Genomic DNA, 23,278 nt, shown 5'->3' with positions numbered 1-23,278 from the left:
CGACTCCACCAACTCCAGTGGATTTAACCAATGAAAATGCTAGAGCTGGGCCGGAGTCGTTTAACGGTTCCGTTGTCATGGTAACTACGACTGACTCCACCTGCACACTAGATCATTCTGTGTTTGTATATTATATTTTATTTGAAATTCTTCGTATTTTATAAGAGTAATGGACAAAAACAAATTTTAAAAATTCAAATCATCTTAAGAAAGCGTTATAATGTTTTTTGTATTCCAATGAAACGAATATTTAACTAAAAAATATTTTCAATCGATGAATGTTTGTGAAATAGGTGATAGAGTGGGAGGGATACTACACTAAGTAAACCAGTTAGGTAATACTAAATTTTGGCCCAGTTTTACTTTGACCGTCTAGCTGACATGTACACGTTCAAGCTTACGCCAATGAAGATGAGAGTAAGAGTGTCCAGCGCTAAGTTTAAGATTAAGCACACAGCTTTTTCTTTTTGTAAAACAATAAGATAATATTTTAAAAGCTTGATATTCAATTCTTAGTTAATAAATATTATGAGTAATTATAATTTTGAAGGGTTAGAATTTTTATGGAATAATTTCCTACCCATTTCCGTTTCTCTACCTTGAATACTCTTGAAGTAAGTTAACTCCAGTCTTCTAGTGGTCAAGCTAGATAATGACAAAACTGCATTGCTTTAATTTATATTTGACTAGCCTATTTTTGTGTTAATATTTGTATTACGTTGTTAATTTTATATTTAACAGAGCAATTGGAAATTAGGGATAGTACTCAATGTGTGTTAAAGAAATATAGTTTTGTTATTAACTGGGAAAGCTAACATTTAATGATATAATAATATAATAAATTGCGTGACATTTGTTCTTATGTTTAATCGTTCCAAACCTTCTGCTGCCTCATTTTCATTTTTATTTGCCTAAATTTTTTGGGGCGGGGCGGAATCACTTTTTTTAAAAATAGGGATTTGAATCAACTCGTTCCACCATCGGACTCGTTCCAATGGAACGAGTCCGCTCAAATAGCCCATCACTACTAGATAACCAGAGAGGTTTCGTTGTACTACACATCAAAAAGCGTAAATAACGTAGATTGACTTAAAGTAAAACATCACACAATGAAGTACCTAGTGTTATCTATTCCTCTTCTTTTACTCAATCTAAATATTGGATCAGTTCAGAGTGAAAGCAAATCACAAGTTAAAAAGTTACAAATTGGTATAAAGAAAAGGATAGACAATTGTACTGTTAAATCAACGAAAGGTGATTTATTGCATATGCATTATACTGTAAGTAATTTAGCTCAAAATACTCTTATCACGCAATTATTTTTGTTTTGTTTTGTTGAATGTGTCCCTTTTAAATTTTATGTTACACTTTTTCTAGGGTAAATTAGAAGATGGTACTGTTTTCGATAGTAGCTTAGAAAGAAATCAACCTTTAACTTTTACCTTGGGATCTGGTCAAGTAATTAAAGGATGGGACCAAGGATTAATGGGGTTGGTATCAATCTCAATTCACTAATAATTATATTTTAGAAATAATAAGTTCTCAGTAAATAGTTGTTCTCTTGCTATTCAGAATGGATAGCCTATGATGCAATGGTATTTTTTGTAATAAGAAAAGAAAACAGGAATGTGGAAGAGTTGTAAATTTTAATGGGCACGCTATCGCCAATAAAGTCAATAGCACTTAAAAGAACTCGCTGAATGGTAGGCGAACTGTATACAAACTTGCTGATTTTCTAATACTTCTTGTTTATTTACAGTAGTCATTTACAAAACTAGACATGTAGTAAATCTCTATGTTCCTCCTCTGAGACTACGTAGAGATTGTCATGATTTTATTACTTGCTGCACGGATTTGATATACCCTGGTTATAAAGCTGTTAGTAAAAAAAGAAATGCTTAATAATAATATTTTTATATTTATAGGATGTGTGAAGGCGAAAAAAGAAAATTAGTCATTCCTTCGGATCTTGCTTACGGTTCTAGAGGATCACCTCCTAAGATACCTGCTGATGCAACTCTCATTTTTGAGGTGGAACTAGTAAAAATTGAAAAGAAAGACGAACTCTAACAAATAATTGTAAAAAAGTCTTTTAAATGTAAAATTTGATGCAATCAAAATCGTATGTGCTTTCTATTATTTTGTGCTTTTTTTTCTGCGAAGTTAAAACAGTATAATGTGGTATAAGGATTGGAAATTATGTCGCTTGTACGAACAAGCGTAATTTTTGTATGGGTGTCTTCGTTAGTAATTAATGTATTCCTTTTACAGATATGACAATAAATGTATATGTTGAAAAAACGTGCAAGACCAAATGTGAACTTGTTGAAATTAAATGTCGGCCTGAGGATTCACTTTCGATAATTACTCACTCTACGTTTATTCGTAACCCACATTTAATGCACGCCACCCCATATATTCAATAAAAAATGTATGCTGATTCGTGCATAAGTAAATTTACCCTGCTGAAATTTGAATATTTTCTTAGTTTCTGTACTCCATCATCATTGTTGTAGCATTGAACCAAGGACGCCATGTCACCAGCCATATCCCCCTCACCTCTGTCACTCTTAATTAGGAAAGATCATAAGATCATTGTTCCTTGACAAAGACGATTGATAATAAACTTCTTCCAGTTAGAAGTCCTTAAAAAGAAAGAAAATCTACAAAACAAGTGCGCCATGGTTTACACTTGGAATCATTTTGTGCCATTTTTAATGCCTCAATCGTAAGGTTCGTTTCACCTCATGATAGTTTTTCTTTTTCTGCAGATGGACGGAAATGCATGCCTAATGTTTTGTATTAAAAAAAAAAAAAAATTGTAAACCTTTTTGCTTGTTAAATTAATAAATCTTATTGTTAGCTTTAATTACAAGGTAGACTCTACACACAACTTTTTATCTTTTCCTGCTTTTTAGAAGTTTACAAAGTAATATGTAAAAACATTACAGGGTTGGTGTGTCTTCTGTCTTGTCTGTTCATGGACTGAAGACAGAAGACACACCAACCCTGAAATGTAATAGTATTACTTTCTAAACTAGCCCTGAAGATGGCCTAGTCCCTAGGTCGAAAGCTCGGCAAAATAAATTTTACTCGACTGAAATGGCATTTATTTTTTCATCCTAGTGAAACTATGAATCAGTCACCAAAAAGAATGAACAACAATAGGCAATAATCTCTCATCTCCCTAACAAGCCATTGTGGGTCTATTTACCTTCCTCTTGATTTTATGAAATTTATTGTCACTGTGCACCCAATGATTTTTAAAAGGTACCTTTTACTTTTATAAGAAATCTTTTAAGGAAGCACTTAAAAAAACCAACAAAGTAATTCTCCAAGTCATGTATTTATATAAAACAATTTCAGAAATCAAATTGATAGAATAAGCAAAAAACCATATTTACTTTTAAGATTCTACTTTTCTTTAAAACCTAAAACGTGAACACACAAAACAAAAAAATTAAAAAAATTCTAAGGATAAAATCAAAACGAAAAAGTTTCCAGTTAACATTCTGTTGATTGAATGTCCTACAAGGTCTTTTTATTTTCCTTTAGATATGGCCCGATCCAATTTGTTTTCATCTATATACAGTAACTCAATTTGTACAATTATAGTAATTAACAATAATAATTTGTTTAATATTTTTTCAAAGTTTTTCTAATAAGCGTCATTCTTTGTTTATGGGCTTCAGTGACTGAGGAACGTTTGTACGGTCTTAATTCGTCAGTACCAAATCCTGGAATCCACATATTCCAATTACGTTCTGGAAAAAAAGAAAAAAATTATTTCAAAAAACATCAATCAGTCAATACTCATGAGAACATAGCCTAAAGTTTTATTAAAAATACTAGGGCTTTTGTCCGAAATCCATCAACCGAAGTGCAATTTAAACAATTTCCCCGAACATGGTACCAACATTTTTATTTAAATTCATAATATATCTTGTACTTACTTTAATCTCTATCACTTTTATTTAAAATTTTTACTTGGAAAATTTTGGAAGGATTTATTCGTGGAAGTGAACAATTTTTTTTTGTAAAAGATCCTGATTCAGGTTAAAGGTATCCTGTTCATTCAAGGTTTACTTTGATGGTCATCAGTAAACAGAAATTGTGGCAAACATTCACCCATGTTTCGATTACTCCAATTATATATTAGAATCTGAATTCTAACAGTCAAGCCCAAAGTAAATAAATCTACACTAACCTAAATGTAGCTGTAGATCTTTTACTTCAACTGTACTAGATTTTCTATGTTTAGCTAATAGACAAGCGGCACTAATAGCAGATTCTACGAAATCATCGGCCATATGTAGCAGCACATCTTCAACATCTTCATCGAGTTGTTCATTTGGATCTACCTCACGAACAAGATCTTGTAATCGCATTCGCGTTAATACCTTTAAAAAAAATCACAAAAGTAAGTTAAATGTTCTATAAATTTTAACTAAATATATTATTGTTTTCAAGAATTCAGTCTCAAGACAATTTTGAGACGATATGATCCATTTAGGGCACTTCAAGAAAATAAAAAAATCAGCTGTGTTGGAAGCACTAATGGAGAGAAAATGTGCATGGGAAGCCTTGCACTGTTATTTAACTGCAAAGCGTAAAAAGGGAGACGTGCATTTAAAGTATTATGTCTTGTAACTTCGTTATACGAAAGGGATGTTGAGATTGACAATTGTGGTTCAATAGGAGTAACTATCAACCATTTATCATTTCCATACTTGGAAGACATGGATGGTTTAAATACATGATCAGAAAATAAATTAATTTTCACTTTAGCTAACTTCTGTGCGTATTGCGAACGTTTTCAATTTTTAATAAGCCAGTCTCTTGAAACGTTCAATTCTATACTTGATACATGTTATGGCGAAAAAAACATATTGAAGATGACGTATTATATAAATTATATATACAATAAAATTGAATCTGAAAAACTACAAACCTGAGTCGGTTGCTCCTGGTTAGCTAGGGAGGTAGAAGTGCTTGTTGAACTAGTCTGTGCTGAAGAATTATTTACAATAGCATTTAAACCAGTGCTGGTCCCAATAGAATTTATAGATGAATTAATAACTGATGTATTTATACCGGTGCTGTTATTCAAAACAGTATTCACACCGGCATTCACCGCCGTATTCATGCCAGCATTAATAGCAGTAACAAGGCCAGTATTTACACCAGTATTGATGCCTGTATTCACACCTGTAGAGTTTATAACAGCTGTATTCATGGAGGTAATAATTGGAGTATTCACACCAGCATTCACTGTACCACTTACACCAACACCAACACTATTGCCAGTATTATTCACACCGGTATTCACTGAGGCATTTATACCAGTATTCATTCCAACAGAATTTAGAGCGGCTGTATTCATTACTACTGCATTCACCGCGCCAGTGTTCATTCCAATAGAGTTTACAACTCCAGTATTGATGCCAGTTGAATTCACTAAACAAGTATTGTTCATGGTAGCCGTATTGCTCATACTGACTGCTGAATTTACCAGCCCAGCTGTATTCACCACGCCTGGGTTCATTCCTGCCGTATTCACAGAAGTACTATTCATTCCAACCGTATTCACTACACTAGTGTTCATCCCAACAGAGTTTACACCGGAGTTCATTGCGGCCGTGTTTATACCAGTACTAATTATCCCTGCTGTATTCACTATCCCTGTAGAACTCACACTGCCAGCTGTATTCACTCCCGCATTCAGCGTTGGATTGATGCCGGTAGTCAATACAGTTTGCAATGTGCCCATAACAGGCACTGGATTAACTAAGGGACGTTGCTGTTGCTGCGGCTGTTGAGAGGTTGTAGTTGTCATATCGTTTACAGCTACCGTCTGACCAGAATTCTGAAATAGTACGAATAAAAAATTTTTAATCTGTAACCGACAAGCGCATAAGAACAGCACTATTACATTTTTATAAAAACTGAGACTAACAGTTCTATAAGCTACAATATTAACTGTTGGTTATGTATATGGTAACACACAGACCTGTTTCTTTAAAATAAAATAAAATTAAAAACAGTAAAGTCTACTGGCAATTCCCATGACAGTGTAACATGGTTCTCTAGCCATGAGGCTGTTGTACGACCTTCAAGCCATCCCAGGAAAACGGAACGGGGTCGGAAAGTACAGGACACTACAAGGTGACAGAAGAAAAGTCGGCACTTTTAGACATCTTCACCGTCTCTTACTGTATATACCATCCTTAGCGCCAGGCTTTCACCTTCTCTATGAGCTTTCGACAGTAGGACTCGACCTTGCGCTTTCTCCTTCGTTTCGTGGTGGATGAGATTTGTGGCATCTAGGCTTGCTTACCAACTAAAGGCTCACTTCACAATCTTTCATAACTATAATGTTAGTGAAAATCGTTTTTTTAAGGTTCGTCGGTTCCAACACAACCAACTTGTCACCAAATGTTCCACTTCGCTTTTAATCTAGGTTCTTTGTCTGTATTACCGTAAATTCAACAAATATGAGCGAAAAATTCGACTGGAGAAAACTAAATACGAGTTTCAACCCAGATTTTTCCATTTTGATTTGTGTGTTACATTTGTATAGTCTCAGTTTTTATGAAGTGAATAAATCTGCCATTTCAATTTATCAATAAATAAAATAAATCTATTCAAGCAACGTAAATTTGATCATATAATTAGAGAAATTTTCGTTGTTGACAATAGACACTAAGTGGAAAGAGCTGAATGTGATGAACAATAAGTTTATTTAAAGGTGATCAAAGAAACTATCTAAGGATGCATGTTAATGAAACTATCATAATGATGAATAACTGGTTTGTGATCGGCCAGATCAGGCAAAGACAATTAAGGCTGAAAGCCTTATTTTTTTATTCATTTATTTGCTTTCATTTGAAGCGCCTCAACATTTCAAGTTTTTCAGCGGTAAATGTTATTAAGCCATTTATTTGGGCACCCGGCATTGGACGCGTACATGCACTAGGACTCAATAGCAAAGACCTGGCGACTGTTCCGGGGAACACTCTTCCTCCTTCAACCCTAGAAGCTTTTGGGCTTTTTGAAGGTAAATACTTACGGCTAGCATGTAACATTAAAATTCATTTACTATTTACTGCATCTGCGGACAAAATCTACATGACTATAAGGCAGAAGGCATTCCTCTAAACGGTACCACCGATAACTGGCGCGGATCTTGTGCCGTATAAGGTCTTCTTTAAGCTTTTTTACAGGCAAAATGGGCTCAGAAAACATCATAGATTTAATAATGCTATAAGGCGGGTCCTTCCTCTTTTAACACTTGAATTCTACAGCCCTATAATTTTTAGCCACTATAGAATGTTCTGTCATCGATTCTGTACGTTGGTTAGGGGGCATCTGGCAGAAGAGATACTAATTCTGCAGAGATGTTGCTGGATAAAAGAAAATGATGAACCGGCAGGCTGTTGTTACAGGCCCTTTGGCAGTTGCAGAGGGGATCCCTTTTAGGATCAAATGAGGGAAACTAAGAACTTGTCCATGCATTTTCGTCGTAGATAATTCTTTTAGTACTGTTAATGTCGGTAAATAAACCACTTGGGTTGGGCATCTATGACCCGTACCAGATAGATGAGGACTCCGTAGTTGCGCGGATCTTTAGAATATGTACACATAAATTACAGCTGTCAACTGGAGGCGATTGTACTTATTGCCCTTACAAGTATATATTTCTTGGCCTTCTGACAGTTCTGTTCGATTGAAAACCAGTCTAAAACTAGATGAACTTTATTGGCAATTTGTTTGAACGCTTCTCGATAATTACGCAAACTCCATACAAATACAAACTAGTTTGTGACCTAGTTGAACAACACCTACAAGTTATCAAATCAATTTTAGTGTTTCTCCTCCATACAAGTTAAAACTTTTTCTAATTTTTTTTTGAAACTAGAAAGGCTCCATCTACAACAATATATCAAAATAAGTTCTAAAAAGCTTGTACTTACAATTTCCACTTCTTTAACCACCTTTAACTATACTTGATTGCAACAAATAAATAAAAATTATAACTAACAATATTAAGCACCAAACATGCAAAATATTACTCTAAATCAAGTGGAAAATTATAATCCAAACTTAAACATAATTTTAAATAAAATACCTTTATATTATGTAAACCAAAACCTCACATCAAAACCTCTCTTATTTACTCAACAATTATTGGAGTTAAAGTTACAAAAAAGACCCACTCTTAATTTATACAGAAATGATTAACCACAAAAATTGATATAAAGTTCAAGAACCCTAAACACCCTGTAACCACAGAGTATAACGACTTGACATTTACTACACACAGCTATACATATTTCTTGTTTCATCAAATTATTGATGGATTATTTGAATCAATTCAAGTCGATATACTTTTAGAAAAGCATATTCTCCATTCAATACTTCTCCAACACAATCTTTATTAACAAATTTTCCTTACAGACGCATGCTACAAAGGTTTAAATTGTTTCCCATTATATCTAGTACATAAAAGCAACAAGTATTTCGAAGATTTCATTTTTTTTTAAAAAAAACCAACTGCTAAACAATTGACTAAATTTGAAGTAAATCATTAACTGTTAAAAAATGGCCGTGCAAAAAATGTTTACTAGATTAGCAGAGAAATTGGTTTGAAGGCGAAAGTGAACGGATGCACTGAACAGCTTCTCTAATACCCTTATCACCATACCGACATTAAGATTGTCCGACTTACTCCTGCCTATCTTGTGTAGATGACTACCATCCAAGGATGGCCAGTCAACACACATTCTAAATCTCTTAATTACCATCTACAAAGAAGAGAAGATATGTCGTGTTTGTCTCTTACACTCCAATCATCACTTCCCTCTAATTCAATTTCAAAGACCCAATCTCTAAATAAAATGGGTGATAGTACTTGCGATTTCAAGTCTAGATTAGGAGATAGCAATTTTGGTCCCTAAGGACAAAATAATGCATGATTTATTACCATCCTATAAAATAGGTAAATATATCCAGATCTTTTTAAGACCACATTTCCTTCCAAATAAGCAAAAAACAATAAAGAGAAACCCTTTTGATACACAACATTCCGACAAAGCACCCTCTTTAAATTTTTGTATCAAACATAAATGCACAAATTTTAGTGATACCAATGCATTTCATTCTTCTTCCATAAACCCAAGATTCCAAACATATGTCAGACAAACATTTCACAACAGGATTATCAGCTCCATCTTTTAGTTCTTTATAAAACAAAACAAAATTTTTTCTAGCGTACTGTGCTGAAGACATTAACAATTGCAAAACGAAATGGACAAAATACAAGAGTAAAATTAAATATTCAGACAATTAGCAATACAATTTCCCTATAAATTTCTAAAGAACATCATATGAAACAGCGAGTCTAGAGGTACAACAAAAATTTAATACAAACTTATCATAAGCTTGAAGTTTCAATGAGTTAAAATAGGTTACGTTTTGAATTAGTCGTTTAACATTCACAGTTTGATCAAATTTCAAAAAAGTTCAAAAAAAAAACATGTTTTAAATTAACTAATAACTGTTATTTATTCTATCAAGAAAAAGCATAAGTGCGTTTAAATGTTTTCATATTTTTACACCAACAAAACCCTGGACAATGTGCAATTTTCAAAGTTTAAAAAAACAAAAATCTTTTATGGACGTGCTTGCACAGGACATTCTTACAATTCTCCATTTGTTGACTAATAAGAACATTTTAACAAAACTCAAAATGCCCAAATTGAATTTCTCAAAAAGAAAATCTCAAAGAAGTAAAATTTCATTCAGCTAGGAATTCTAGCAAAACCTTCTTAATAATATGTTCTTACATATTATTACACAAAACAAAAGATAATATTCAAATGGTTCTTTGCAGAAAAGACTATATATTCAGAGAGAACTATCGGTATGAAGCATCAGTGTACTGTGGGAATCTTTACTGTAAACATACAGACAGAACATGATTTCCTAAAGAAGCACCTGTACAGGTTCGGCGTTTATCATTCCGAGGATAATACCTTTTAAAACAGAGTATAAGATGAATTCCCCTCAAAATTTTTTGAAATAATTGGTAGCAGTCGACCTTGACTTAAAAAAAAAAAAAAAAAAAAAATAAGGGATTTCTCATTAACTTCATTAGCAGCAGATGTTCCGAGGACATTGTGTCAAGAACGAACGCAACAATCCTATAAGATTTTAAAACGATAAGATTAAAACTTGCCAACTTGCTAGAGCAACATGTTGCCATATTATGGTAAAAGATTTTTAACAAATCAAAAGGGTTTTTGAACAATTCTGTTTTATTAAAGCTGTGACCTTCAGAAAAAGATCTTAAACTAGTTCCAACATGCACACTTTTTTGTTCCTCGTTGTTTTTCAAACATTAACAGTAAAAACATTGAACATTGATTAGTAACCAAAAAAAAAAATCTCTCATGCTTCTTTTTTTACGCAAAGATGGGAGCCGATCAAATTCTGTTGATACTCTTTGGGTTAAATTTAAATAGATTTAAAAATAAATTTTTTTGACCAACACCATTCAATTATTTTGCACACAATCAAATTAGAAAATTATTATTTGAACTTTTCATAATTTCATTAAATAAATAAAATGTAGCACTAACTAAACAATAAATAAGAACTCTGCAGATAAACTTTATTTACTCTAAATTGTGAGTTCCAACAATAATTTGCTAAAATAAATGAACAAAAATATTAATTAAATTAACCAATCATGAAAGCGATCAATTTTTTCACTCTTATCAAATATATTCAAACTATGCCATCTAATTGACACAAATAAATATTTATACACTCGTGAACCAGCAAAACATCTGTTTTTTGAGAAATAGCTTTAATATTTACTGGTATTTACGACAGTACAGGCGATATCCCAGTCAAAGCAGCTAACCACTCAGCTCCAGCTGATTTTTTTTTGCACACTAAAAATTGTTAATAAAACTTAAATTAGAAAAACAAAGTTCTCACTTTTTGTTGTTCACGCCTTTTCTTTAGTGGCCTAAGGCTTTAGCAATTGATGTGAACAACTACTTATGTTGAGCAAACCCTTAGGCAAATTCTGGCTCATCATCACAACTAAACTCAATCACATTTACACATCGTATTCTTCACAAACACGCCAAAATTCCATGTACAATTAATGACATTTAAGAAAGCTAATGTACATCTTTTGAGTCCCAAATTATTTGGATTTTAACAAATCAATCCTATTTCAACAAAATTGTAGGAGCAAAGTCTTACAAATTCATCTTTCTATTTTCTAAAGATCAAAATAAAGTTCACACCAACTTGAGATTCCAACGGAAACGGTTAAGCCCTCGATCCGTTCCAGGCTGAATGCCCTTGTGTCTCATGCCTCATGAAGGACGTGATAGGCTTAGAAAATAATTCCTCTGGGTGGTACTGTTACAACTCAAGACCCCTAAACTGAGAGTGACAGAAAAAAGAAACGGCTTCTTCCAACCAGTAAGATTGCATCGCTTATAATGCAACCGCTAGTTCGTGATATGTGAAATAGACAGAAAAGGTAATGACACAAACACGACTGGAGGGAAAACCGTAGATCTTGTAAAAATGATAATAGGTTTCTCCTCTGAGTGACATGCTTCTTTTAACAGCAATGTCTGAGAAACGCTCTCCATGTTCTAATCTAACTACACTAAACCAGCGATCACACATAGTTCCAATGAAAAATCATCTACAAGATAATAAAACATTGAAAATAAAATAGGAGAAAGTCAGAGTTTAAAGAAAGTTATTAAAACTAAATCTCAAATAAAAAGGTGTTCTGTTCTGGTTGTTTATAGGAGTATTTGTAACAGAAAGTTATTTACTTTTTACAACAAATATCTAAAAAATAAAAATAAAAAACAATATTTTTGTGTGTGCTTTAACCCTTGTTTATTTTCTTGACCACTTTGTTAAGAAAACAGTTACACAATTAGGTGCTAGTCAAAAAACAAATACAAATGTGCTCAAAGTGCCCCAAAATATTTCATAGTGCATAGTATATACTGAATTCCCTTTATGTATTTATTTTTTTTTGTTTTTGTTTTTTTTTTTATAACTCTTACTTCATGAAAGACATTCCGATATTGTGGATACCTTTCAACAGGTAGTGGATAGGGCCACATTGAACTCATTCTGGGCGAATCCTATATAAATTAGAATTAAAAATAAATTAAGTCACAAACAATAATAATAACAAAGAAACATTGAATTTATTTCGAAAAATAAAAGCTTTTAAATAATAACCAAAAAAGACATTTATATTCCAATATGAAAAAAAAAAAAAAAAAATCTTGTACCAATGGAAAACTTTTACTTCATTAAGTTCAACGAAAGTTGTCTACAGAGGTTTAAAGAAGATTAATAATTCTTTATCCTACAGAAACTAATGATCGGTTTTTCGGACGCATAGTTTGTCACTTCCAGAGGAAGGAAACAAAAACATCGAATAGTAAAGTTTCTGTACCTTAAAGATATATATAAATATAGACGCCATAAAAGTTCTATATCATAATAATTTCACAATATTCCCTTAGAAGAAAGTGGATTAACCACTGCGTCTCTGCAGGCATCCCAACCGAACAACAATAACACAGTAAACCCAGAAACTGCAGAGGGCAACTATTTGGTTTTGGCGAATCCGCAAGGCAAACTCTAGTTAGCCCACTTCAAGGTGCTATGTAACCTAGGCCGAAGGATGCATGAAAGGGGTGACTGTATCGAACATACCTAGAAAATAAACTAAACTAAACTAACTTTTTTCGGGTAAGGTCTACCAAATTAGACAAAGGCGACTATCATACGTACTATAATTTTTATGTAATCCATTAAATTTAAGTCCTAGAACGAAAATCGTACCCAGCACCACAACGCATCTTAGCTTTGCGGGCCTTTCCTCTAACTTTTCATCTATTGTGGGATCCAACTTAGCAAGATTCTATCCACCGCCAGCTGAGAATGGCGTATTAAAATCTCCAAAATAGCCTGGTGTTGGTGGATATACTCGTTCTTGAAAAGGAAGGGTATTCCGACACAAAAGAGTGGCATCTCAATCTGCAGGCAACCTCTCTTCATGGCTTCTTAGAGACTTGACCAGGATGAAGGTGACCAGGTGATGGATGAAGCAGATATGACTCCTCTGGGGGCATTGTTACAATATGCCTGGCCCCAGGACATCGTTATTAAAGCCTAATTTCCCAGCTCCCCTGTGGTCTTAAAAATATCAAGAGAGAACATTGCTAGAGGTGATTTTCAACAGGTAGTGGTAAACTCAACTGCCACCTCCAGACCCCTTCCGAGAACAAAGAGAACCTGAGTATTTCATCGCCTGGAAATGCTTTAGGGCGATAGCTACTTGGACCCAGTGAGGGGTACAATAGATCTGTTTTACAGATTTAGTTGCAGAGCCGAATAACCAGTTAACAAAAAAAGTAAAGAAAACTTATCTTTGAAATGTCACAATTAGCTTATTATCAATCAATATCAGAACAATTGCATCTTTTGGAATAGCAAAATAAATTATTAAAACTTGACAAAAAAAAAAAACTGGGCCAATAATTTCTGACAAGCAAAATGCGCAAGCATCAATTCTAAGAATGCGTAGAAACAATTATTTTATGGTAGGAAAACGAGGAAATTGGGTTTACTCTTATGGCCAAATCTGCCAGAAATAGACCGCTCTTAATAGGAATACACGAGATAACTACTTAATATCACCTATTTAAACTGTAAAGTTTGGAATGTGGAACTATTGTATTCAATAGCAAATAAAACCTGTGAATAAAAAAATAGCTCCGCTATAAATCTCTCAAATTAATAATGACTTATACGGCCACCTATTCTCTACAATCATTTTGAACCAATTCTAACCAATTTCAGTTTTTACTAACTTGAAAAATACAAAACATAATTAGATGTATTTCTCTTTAACAAAAATTAAATTTTGAATAAAAAGGATTACAAATTATTTAAAATTGATTTCCACCAAAGGAAGTATTGTTTACTTGCCATTTTTAGATAGCAATTTTGGTTTGTAAACTTTTCGTAAATAAACTTGAATTAATCAAAGCGTTACAAAAACTGTATCAATCCTTTTGGATAATCAAGCCTATTAAAAGGAAACAGCTTAAAAACATAGAAAAACTAAAATGAGGATACCTTTTCTGGGTTTTAAGGGACGTGTAATTTCTTCAATACTTACGAATTTATTCATTTCGGTCTCTAAAGTAGGCTGGGAATTTAGATTTGAGTTGTGATTGTCCATGATCTTTGTAGATTTGTTATTCTTCTAGCTTTTTCTGCAAAAAGAATAAAAATAAATAAATAAATAAAAACAAAGTGTGATAAGCATTTATTGTCCTTTTCTGAGGATAATATGGTTAACCCATATCTTCCAATGTAAATCCAAAATTGATCCTACAAATTTAATTTACGTGGAACATAGTACAAAATAAACACCAAATCATAAAGAGAAAATATTTTTAAAATATACATACTGGCAAAGTGAGGATAATAACAATCAACAAAATGATGCCATAGTAATGTGTCACCACGTAAAGAAGCGGCAAGATCACTAGAATCCAAATACTTACAATATTAATTTCAATTCTTCGTTCTGAAGAATGAAAGATAAGAAATACGTAAACAACATTGGAGTTGCATACGTCACCTTCCCCTAATCGAAAACCAACTAAGAGAAATTGAAAATCACAAGCAGCCGATTCATCAGAGAAACGATGTCAGCGCTCCTTTTGAGAGAAGTCCAAATTCGACCGCCGTTGTCATTTCAAAAAAATAAAGCAGAAAAATAACTTTATAAAAATTTATGATTAGAAACATCAATTAAATTCCAAGTTATAACTAACAGAATAATTTAATTATTCATTAAAATTCTAGGCGAAAAGTAGTTCAAAAATTGCAAAGTATGTATATACAAACATTGCTGGGAACTTCCTGATTATAAGCAAAATATATTCATGTATATTTTTATTCGTCTCTATGTTCATTCTTACAATAGAAGAAAAAAGAGCTGTTTAATATTTTAAAGATAATTTCAGCAACTTTTCTGATGAGAAGGTTACAGTGATGGTTATTAATTGGGTTAAGGTTTGTACTAGTGTTTACCTATTGACCAGGAAGGTTGTTCAGTTTGAAATTTTAATTCGAGAGTTTCAGATTAAAATTTAGTGGATTCTCTTTTATCTTTGAAGAAGAAGGATATAAGTTGAATTATTAATATTTTTTATGTAAAAATAACCACCTTAGTCGTTCAATCGTTGTTGCTGGCCGATAACTTAAAAGTTATTTTATAGAACTCAACTTCTTCCGAAATAGATGTAATATGTAGTCTTTATATGAATGATTTCTTTCTAAATTTGAGGGTTGTAGTAAAGGTAATTTTCTTTTACCTTTAATTTCATTGGGAAATATATCGACTTGGGCCACTAATACGCACTGAAGTTAATTGATGGGATTTTTACCCAGCGTTGCATCTCGGTTGCTTCTTAGCAGCTCTGCCACATTACATTTTAGCATCTGTGGCGTAGCGGGAAAGTATTACAAAAGGTTTTCGAAAACCCTATCTGAAATATAATTCAGTGATTGTATATTGCAAAACATTGCCAGGTCGAACTGAATCTTGCAACAAGTGTGTGCTATAAATCGTTATAATTGTAATTTTTGGAATATTCTCTCGGTTTTGAGTAAAAAAAAAAAAAAAAATTGAAGACGTATAGTTTTCTCGGTATCCATGAAGCCATTAATTCTGACAATAATTATGTTTTAACTAAAGCAATGAAATTTTATAGTTCTTTATGGCCAAAAGATTCTAGAATTCTATTATTTGTATAAGTTTTTGGTTTACCCTTTAATAATTATTCGTTGCCATTTTAGTGAATGGCAGGAGGTCGAAGAAATCTAAATAGATCAGGCACTGGAAGACAGCAACCAATATTCTCTTCTGATGACTCTTCTAAATCCAAGTATTTTGCAATTATTAAAGTGAATCATTTCATTATGAACCATTTATGGAAGTCATAATTTTATTTCTGTTATATTAGGTTAAATAATGTTGAAGGTAACCAATCAAAAACGATATCTCCCAAACACATGCCAGTTCCAGTACTGCCTCAAGATAGCAATGTTACATTTGAGGTAATCATGTTCTTGTTTACTGGTACAGCAACATTTCTTCAGTTCTTGCATCTATATCGTACTGTGTGGTGGCTTCCACAATCGTACACAAGATATGCGATGGTAATTAAAAACTGATGTATAATTTCATCTTAAACGTTAAACATTTGAATTAAAGCACTTATTAACTGTTAAGTGTATACAATCTTTGTTTAAACATGTTATTGGGGCTATTATTTCAGAACTTTTACCTCATTGATCCTTACTTAATTGGATTTATTTTTACAATATTAGTAAGGCGATTGGTTTACACAGTCATAAAAAGAGCCATAATAATTTGGTCAGCGACACCTCTGTGGCCACTTCTCGAGCAGCTAGTTCGGTAATGTTTAAAAGTTATAATTTTATTTCATTTTTTTTTTTACTTCTACTGTAATAGATCAATGGTCAAACAAGTAACGTGACCGCAAGAATAAATGAAGTAGATTTATTTATTCATTAGTGAGTCCGTAAAATTGTAAAGCAAACATTACTTCATTATTAATTGAAGATTTCAAATATGAAATGTGTGCATATACTGGGGGTGTTACAAAAGCTCTTTGCGGTTTTCTGTGTTTTACAGCAATAATTTTAAAGATTAAGACACCTCAGTTTAGGAATTCAGTTTTCTCTTTAGTTCCAAGAAAATGCTTGGGAGGCTAAAATTTCAGTACAACCTGCTTTCATTACTTCTTCCGTAATAAACTTTTTACCTCGCAAAAAATAGCCGGGAATAAGTGGATTTTTGAAGGATAATCTGAGGTTAGAATTATTTAAGCAGGGTCCCTAATTTTTGAAGCATTCTTGCAGTGTGTGGTCTTGCTGCTGAAGAACTTTTTTTTTCTGTTCACTAAAGAAGAAAACTTGCTTTGGATTGCAAGGGTCCTATCCGTTTGTGCCGAATATGAACAGATGTGATAGTTCGCCCTTCGGGAGCCAACTCGAAATGCCTTCGAGGTTTCGCCATTAAATAAGAACGAAAACGTTAAGAGTAAGTTATACTTAAAGACAAATCATACAACAGGATTCTATAAATCAGATATTCAAGAATGTATTTGATTTTTAACTTGTTGTCTGATGATTATAGGAATGCACAGTAATTTAGATTTTTGAACATCCACTATCTGTTACTGAAATGCAAAACGTACTATTCTCTTCATCTTTAAATCTTACATTTGAATTTTTTTATCGTTCTTTATTTTAAATTTAATGATTTATTGTTATATTTTGTCAGATTGTTTTTACTTGGCATGGTTATGACTTCGCTAGTGTGGTGCGCTTACCATATAATGAAAAATCATCCAATTGTAAACATATTTTATCTTTGTTATCCGTAAGTAATTTATTAAATTATCAATAACAACCAAATATTTCAATTGAAATAAATAATATATTTGTTTTCTTCTTTTGTAGTATTTCTGTATATTTTATATTATTTGGATTAAGTTTGAGTCCATTCTTTGACATCATGTCCTTGCCATCAAGTGATGATAGTGATCCTAAGGCACGTTTACTCGGTTAGTAATATGATCTTTTTAATTACTATTTATATTCTTTCGTTTACTTCATTTTCCTGTTAATATATGGGTGTTTTTTAAGTATCAGGTCGTAATTTATCGAATATTACTGTACCCACAAATCTTTCCACGTCACCCAATAGATAATTTTAGCCAGCCTAAAGAAATAGGCGTTATATGGAATATATGTATATGTTGATTTTAATTATTATTATTATTATTATTATTTAATAAAGAAAATTGATTATTACGCATTAGTTCACTTAATTATTTTATTTCATTTCCTTCGGTAAGCATAAAGTTCGTTTTACAAAAAGTGAAATCTAAATTCGGTATCTACGCTTATAAAATCTACTGTAGGGAATTATTTATCAAAATAAGGGGTTACATATATCTCAGTTTAAGTAAAGAGCACTCATCCTCCAGTCATTAACAGTTATTGTGAACTTCACTAGTTGTTCTCTCCTCCATTTGACCTTTTTACTTTAATAACAGTTTGTGCACATGTAACTTTTAGAAGTTATAGATTATAATATTTGATATAGGTAAACCATTGCACAGTTGTTCAACCATCCCGCAGACAATCAGAGAGGAAGTGGACAATTTGAAAACAGATTTTAATAACCGAATGAAACAGATATTATTCAGTTCTATGATAAACGCATATTATGCAGGGTTTGTACCGTGTTGTTTTGCTCAGGTAAATTTAATTAACAATAATTACATTTTTTTAAAAATACTTTTATTAGATTTTATACAGTAAGCTTGTGAGTAGTTTACATAAATCATACAAAAATCATAAAGTTACAACAATACCCACAGAATATGTCCCTAATATGTACGGCGATTCAGAGAGAGACTCGATACCGTTGAGAGGCGACCATTTCTACGTAGTTCCTGTATTGCTGGTTTCAGCAATCCTTTATCTGTTAGGTATCAGTCAGCAGGTTGTGTGCACATAACTCTTCCATCCATAAATGGGTCTTCCGTGGGAAGAAGTCGTTGTGGGAGAGCCTGTGCAGATTGAGTAAGCTTCCATCGTTCGAAGATTATCTTTACTACCAATGCTTAATTATGTGAGGAGGCTGGTAAATATCCATGGATATATCTTTAAAGTGTAAAAAGAACTCTCCGCGATTGGCATGGCTGGGTTAGGTGTTAACTTTGCTAGGTTCATTCCCTTGAAGATAAGAAGATGGTGACCACTGTACGGGGTTCCAATTGATTTCGAAATCTCGCTGGACTTTTGGATGTCCGATTGTTTTGGACCAATTTATCAATTCTTGGTTCCTGTAGAAGACTCTATTGTTGCCAGGTTTTATAAGAAAGATTACCTGCTGTGTTTTGTAGTCTATTTCATCACTTTGTTGGATCCGCAGATTTTCTTTAGTTGGGAACACTGGTAGGTAGGTATTGATTGGCATTTGGGATCCATTGGTTGTGGTTTTCTTTGATCTACAGTGCGGTATGTTCACATTGGGTTGTGGTTTCGTTAAGATATCTTGTTCACTAGTTAGGTTTAGATGGTAGGTTTTCTGTCTTACATAAGAATATTTCTTACGCTGTTACTGCAGGGCTGTTGTTGACCTTCTAATTTTTGACCTTGCAATAAGTACTTGAGTTTAGTATAATTGTGATTTATAGGTGCCTGCTAGGCTAGCTATAGAATGTAAAATAATATATAGTGAAATTGATTTTGTTACACTACGTACATTTAAACTATGAATTATTTCGTTATTTATTATTATATTATTATTATTATTATTATTATTTCGTTATTATTTTATTCGTTGTCAGTTTCTGACAATTAACGCATACGTTTGCGAGGACTGCAATATTATTGCTATCACTAGAAATGTCTTGCTTATCGCCTTCGTGCTCCATTGGTGAAATTCTGTCTGTAAACTCTTAAACCAAGTGATTGCCACTTCTATTCCTTGTCCTGTTTTAACTTTGTATACTTGAACGAATTTTGAGAATGAGTCTATTATTGTTAGCAAATTAATAACCGTCTATAGTAATAACTGTTCATATGTGTGATTCCCATAGGTCGAGTAATGCTGGTGTGTATTTTGTCCTTAAGCAAGTGTCACAGGTGTTTATAAAATTTCTAGTTGTTTCTTTTACGTTTGGTCAATAATACGTTCTACGGATTCGATTGTGTGTCCTCGATTCCTCTATGATTAGTTACTCCAGCGCGATAGTTTCCCACTATTTTTTCCTTTTTTTTTTCCAAATACGTCTATAAGTGTTTTCATAAATTTGACAAACATTATGTCAATGTCTTTAAAATAATCCATAGTTATTGTTATTGTTAATTATAACTATCATTTTTCAGAGTTACCTTTACTACGATGTATACTGGGCCACGCAGCATCTTACCTTTATTTGGATTGGCTGTTTCACCATGTACCTCGTTCATTGTTACCCTGTTAAGTAAGTTATTGTCTGATAATTTTCTACTTTCTGTTAATTGAATGTTTCAGCAATATTTATTGTATTGAACGAAAATTATTGATAACTTCTGGAAGATGATCAATCTGTTATCACTTCAAATTGAATCATTTTTCTTGAACTATTAAACAATAATGTAAGACTAACTGGATGCGTTAGACCACACATTCACAAGAGAATTGTTAGTTTTGAAATGTTGTTTGCGGTGAATTTGTCTTTGTAGGAAATTCTAGCATTTTTTTACCTAACTTTTTTTTCTAACATAGCGAAGAATTGATATAATTTTTTTTAAAAAATAACAATCAATCCAGTAAAGTATTATTTTGGTTAAGGGATTGTAATCGCTAAGTTATAGCGGGTCTCCTGGTGGACCTACACATCGTAAAAAGAAAGATTCATTTTCCTTCGAGTTTTCGTATTTAATACATTGAAAGGGCTAGCGACCATTTCTTTATTGGTGTTAGAAGCATTCCATTGATCTTTCAGATTAAATCTTGTTGTTATGTTCATTATCTCCTACCTCTAGAAGCTAATGAATGGTCTTCTGACCGCCAAGCCGCTTTACATGTCGTGGAAGTGTGTAGTATCAGATAAAAAAATGTAGATATAAGGTTGTAAAGAACTGATAATCCCGGAGGAAGCTCAACGGGAGTCGGATGTACCCACTAAGGTAATGAAATGGTCAGTCGATGGGCGAAGAAAGATATGCGATATCTATAGTTCCTGATCTTATTTTAGACATTACCACTTAATCGAAATGCCTCACTATGATAACACTCTTTAGGGGGGTTTCATTGTGGAACTGAGGCGTCCTGACACGTTGAGGATCTGAAAATATAGTTAAAACTATTTCTAACAAAGAAAGGAAAGTTAAACCCACACACTTTGTTATTATGTTATTAATAATGTAATGTTAAAAGAAGTTTATTATGTTATAGATATTGCGATACTCTACACCGAGCGGCTCTTCACTTGGGGAAATGGGCTAAGGTTGAAGGCAGAGCTTGTCATTTACCATCACATATGTAAGAGTTCAAATAAATCTAATGAATTAATTATAACAAACTAATTGAATGTCATTATTAAAAAAATAAGTGAGTAAATTGTTAATTTCAAATATGTAATTTATTCTTATGGAGAAGAAAGTTTACAATTAATTTTCTCCCTTCCAATACAAAAAAAAATACACAAATACGAAAAAAAATACACAAAATATTTTACATAGAATATATAAATGTACCTGGTGAGTCGAAACATAGAGAAATAATTATTTTCTGAAATAAAACAAAAGGATACCTTCAGTTTTCTATTTGAAGGAGTATCTCGATTAATATTTGTTTTGCTTGTGAAATGTGAATTAAAATATATTTTTTAAAAAAGTGTAATGTTTTTTAGATGGGCAGACTCTACTTTATGGCAACAAGGGACATTGGTTAAACATTGTAAAGAATTATACAAAGCCGAAGGTATTTCGAATGCTGCGGAGCCTGGTAATAGTTCGCATACTAGATTTTATGTAAGTAAACTTACTTTTCCAAGAATATTCTATTCTTCAGGTTATATTAACATTTTAAACGTGCTTAAATCCTGAATAATAGGTTAGTTTTATATCCATTGATAGTACTTTGACGTATTGCATACAAAAGAAGTCATTATTTCTGGATTATTTGAGATTTCCATTTCATCCTTATTTTTTATAAGTGACAAATATTAAGAAAATTTTATAAGGACCACTTACACTCTCTCAGTGCAATTACTTAAAGTTATAGAAACTTTTGTTATAAATAAATATAACTCATATATAACTCATAAATTTTTCATAAATTCTAAATATTTTTGTGTGGATCTCAATTGATTAATTTATTCCTTGTCCAGATAGCCCACCAAAAGAGATTTGCCAATCTTTAACAGATCTAGAAGGGGAAACATTCCCTTTTTTCAAGATCTAAGGTTTTCCAGTCCCAGATTTCCCACACTTTTCTGTGAATTAAGAGAGGTAGCCATTTCTGTTAAATGTTTTTAACAGAAATGGCTTCCTCTCTTAATTAAAAGTTTGTTAACTTTTAAAATGAAAATGCAATCAATATAATTAAGCTTTTGCGTGACTTGAACAAAATTTGAAGCCTTCATATAATAAAAAAATTAATCTGACGATTCATATTTACTGTTTGATGTTATTTATGCCTTTTATGTGAAGAATAGAAAATTGAAAGACTGCTATTTTATTTAATGTTATTAAAAACAAACAGAAATTGCAAATTGTACAAATTAACTTGTTTTGTTCAGTCAGTATTCAACAATCCGTCGGTGCTTCTGTGCTCTTTGGTTGGATTACAACTGTCTTTGGTGCTTCTACAATTAGTTATCCTAGTACGAACATCAGAATGGTATCAAGTGATCTCCTTGTCTTTGTTAATATTTGCAAACTATTATACACTGTATAAGTTAGCTAGAGATTATCTAATCAGCTGGAAAGTCTACAAAGCTGAAGCTATGATTCAAGATAAGTCAAATGGAGGTTGATGTTATTTATGCTTTTCATGTGAAGAATAGAAAATTGAAAGACTGCTATTTTATTTAATGTTATTAAAAACAAAAAAAATGTAAATTGTACAAATTAATTTTTTAAGTGTTTAATCTGAAACTTATATTCATATATTTATTTTTTGTAATTTTTAATCCAAAGGCTGTTTTTACTTTTATTTTATTTTTTAATTTTACCACATGAAATAGTTTGTTAGAATTTCGTAAATTTATTTGATTGACTTTAAAACAAAACAAAACAAGACAAAACATTATGATGAATAAATCAAATCAATGCATACGAAATTTTGATGGAATATATGTTATTCATATGTCACAGCAGGGATTTTCAAAAACCTGCCTTCATGAGATTATTGTTTTTGTCCAACTGAGAATGATTTTTTTCAGCCCTCAGCAGTGCGTCGAATTGCCAAAGAAATAAAGTTCCATGTAATAAAGGTATACAGAGGCAATCAAAAACTTGTATAAATAAGATGTCTATTTTATTATCTGTTACTGCTTCAAATGAAAGGGATTTCGAATTTGAGATAGAAGAGAAATTTCTTGTA

General features: G+C 32.3%; 3 protein-coding genes across 8 annotated transcripts; 2 read left to right on the top strand and 1 right to left on the bottom strand.

The window, feature by feature from the left end:
• The first annotated feature begins 1,018 nt into the window (after window positions 1-1,018).
• On the top strand, window positions 1,019-2,869 carry LOC141453284 (peptidyl-prolyl cis-trans isomerase FKBP2). Its single transcript, XM_074126301.1, has 3 exons — window positions 1,019-1,280; window positions 1,378-1,490; window positions 1,926-2,869. Exons 1-3 carry the CDS (start codon window positions 1,110-1,112, stop codon window positions 2,068-2,070), a joined length of 429 nt encoding a protein of 142 aa, XP_073982402.1. The 5' UTR covers window positions 1,019-1,109; the 3' UTR covers window positions 2,071-2,869.
• A 458-nt stretch (window positions 2,870-3,327) lies between these two features.
• Taf12 (TATA-box binding protein associated factor 12) lies at window positions 3,328-16,037 on the bottom strand. Of its 6 annotated transcripts, none has more exons than XM_074126294.1 (6): window positions 15,908-16,037; window positions 14,246-14,342; window positions 12,111-12,191; window positions 4,952-5,866; window positions 4,208-4,400; window positions 3,328-3,764 (listed from the first exon to the last, which is right to left on the bottom strand). In XM_074126294.1, exons 2-6 carry the CDS (start codon window positions 14,306-14,308, stop codon window positions 3,637-3,639), a joined length of 1,380 nt encoding a protein of 459 aa, XP_073982395.1. In that variant the 5' UTR covers window positions 14,309-14,342; window positions 15,908-16,037; the 3' UTR covers window positions 3,328-3,636. The 6 variants fall into 6 exon arrangements, with proteins under 6 accessions (XP_073982395.1, XP_073982393.1, XP_073982394.1 ...); XM_074126292.1 differs by lacking the exon at window positions 15,908-16,037 and adding an exon at window positions 14,541-14,795; XM_074126293.1 differs by lacking the exon at window positions 15,908-16,037 and adding an exon at window positions 14,637-14,795.
• LOC141453282 (transmembrane protein 39A) lies at window positions 15,332-22,888 on the top strand. The gene is made up of 11 exons (XM_074126299.1): window positions 15,332-15,380; window positions 15,937-16,025; window positions 16,104-16,299; window positions 16,419-16,558; window positions 17,450-17,548; window positions 17,629-17,732; window positions 18,278-18,432; window positions 20,071-20,168; window positions 21,125-21,211; window positions 21,582-21,702; window positions 22,473-22,888. Exons 2-11 carry the CDS (start codon window positions 15,940-15,942, stop codon window positions 22,707-22,709), a joined length of 1,323 nt encoding a protein of 440 aa, XP_073982400.1. The 5' UTR covers window positions 15,332-15,380; window positions 15,937-15,939; the 3' UTR covers window positions 22,710-22,888.
• The last annotated feature ends 390 nt before the right edge of the window (window positions 22,889-23,278 follow it).

This window comes from Rhodnius prolixus, unplaced genomic scaffold (assembly GCF_049639745.1).
Source record: "Rhodnius prolixus isolate KJV_2025 unplaced genomic scaffold, Rpr scaffold_3, whole genome shotgun sequence".
Taxonomy (NCBI): Eukaryota; Metazoa; Arthropoda; class Insecta; order Hemiptera; family Reduviidae; genus Rhodnius; species Rhodnius prolixus.
Note: the sequence above shows the minus strand (reverse complement) of the source record. Positions and strands in the feature narration are given on the sequence as shown.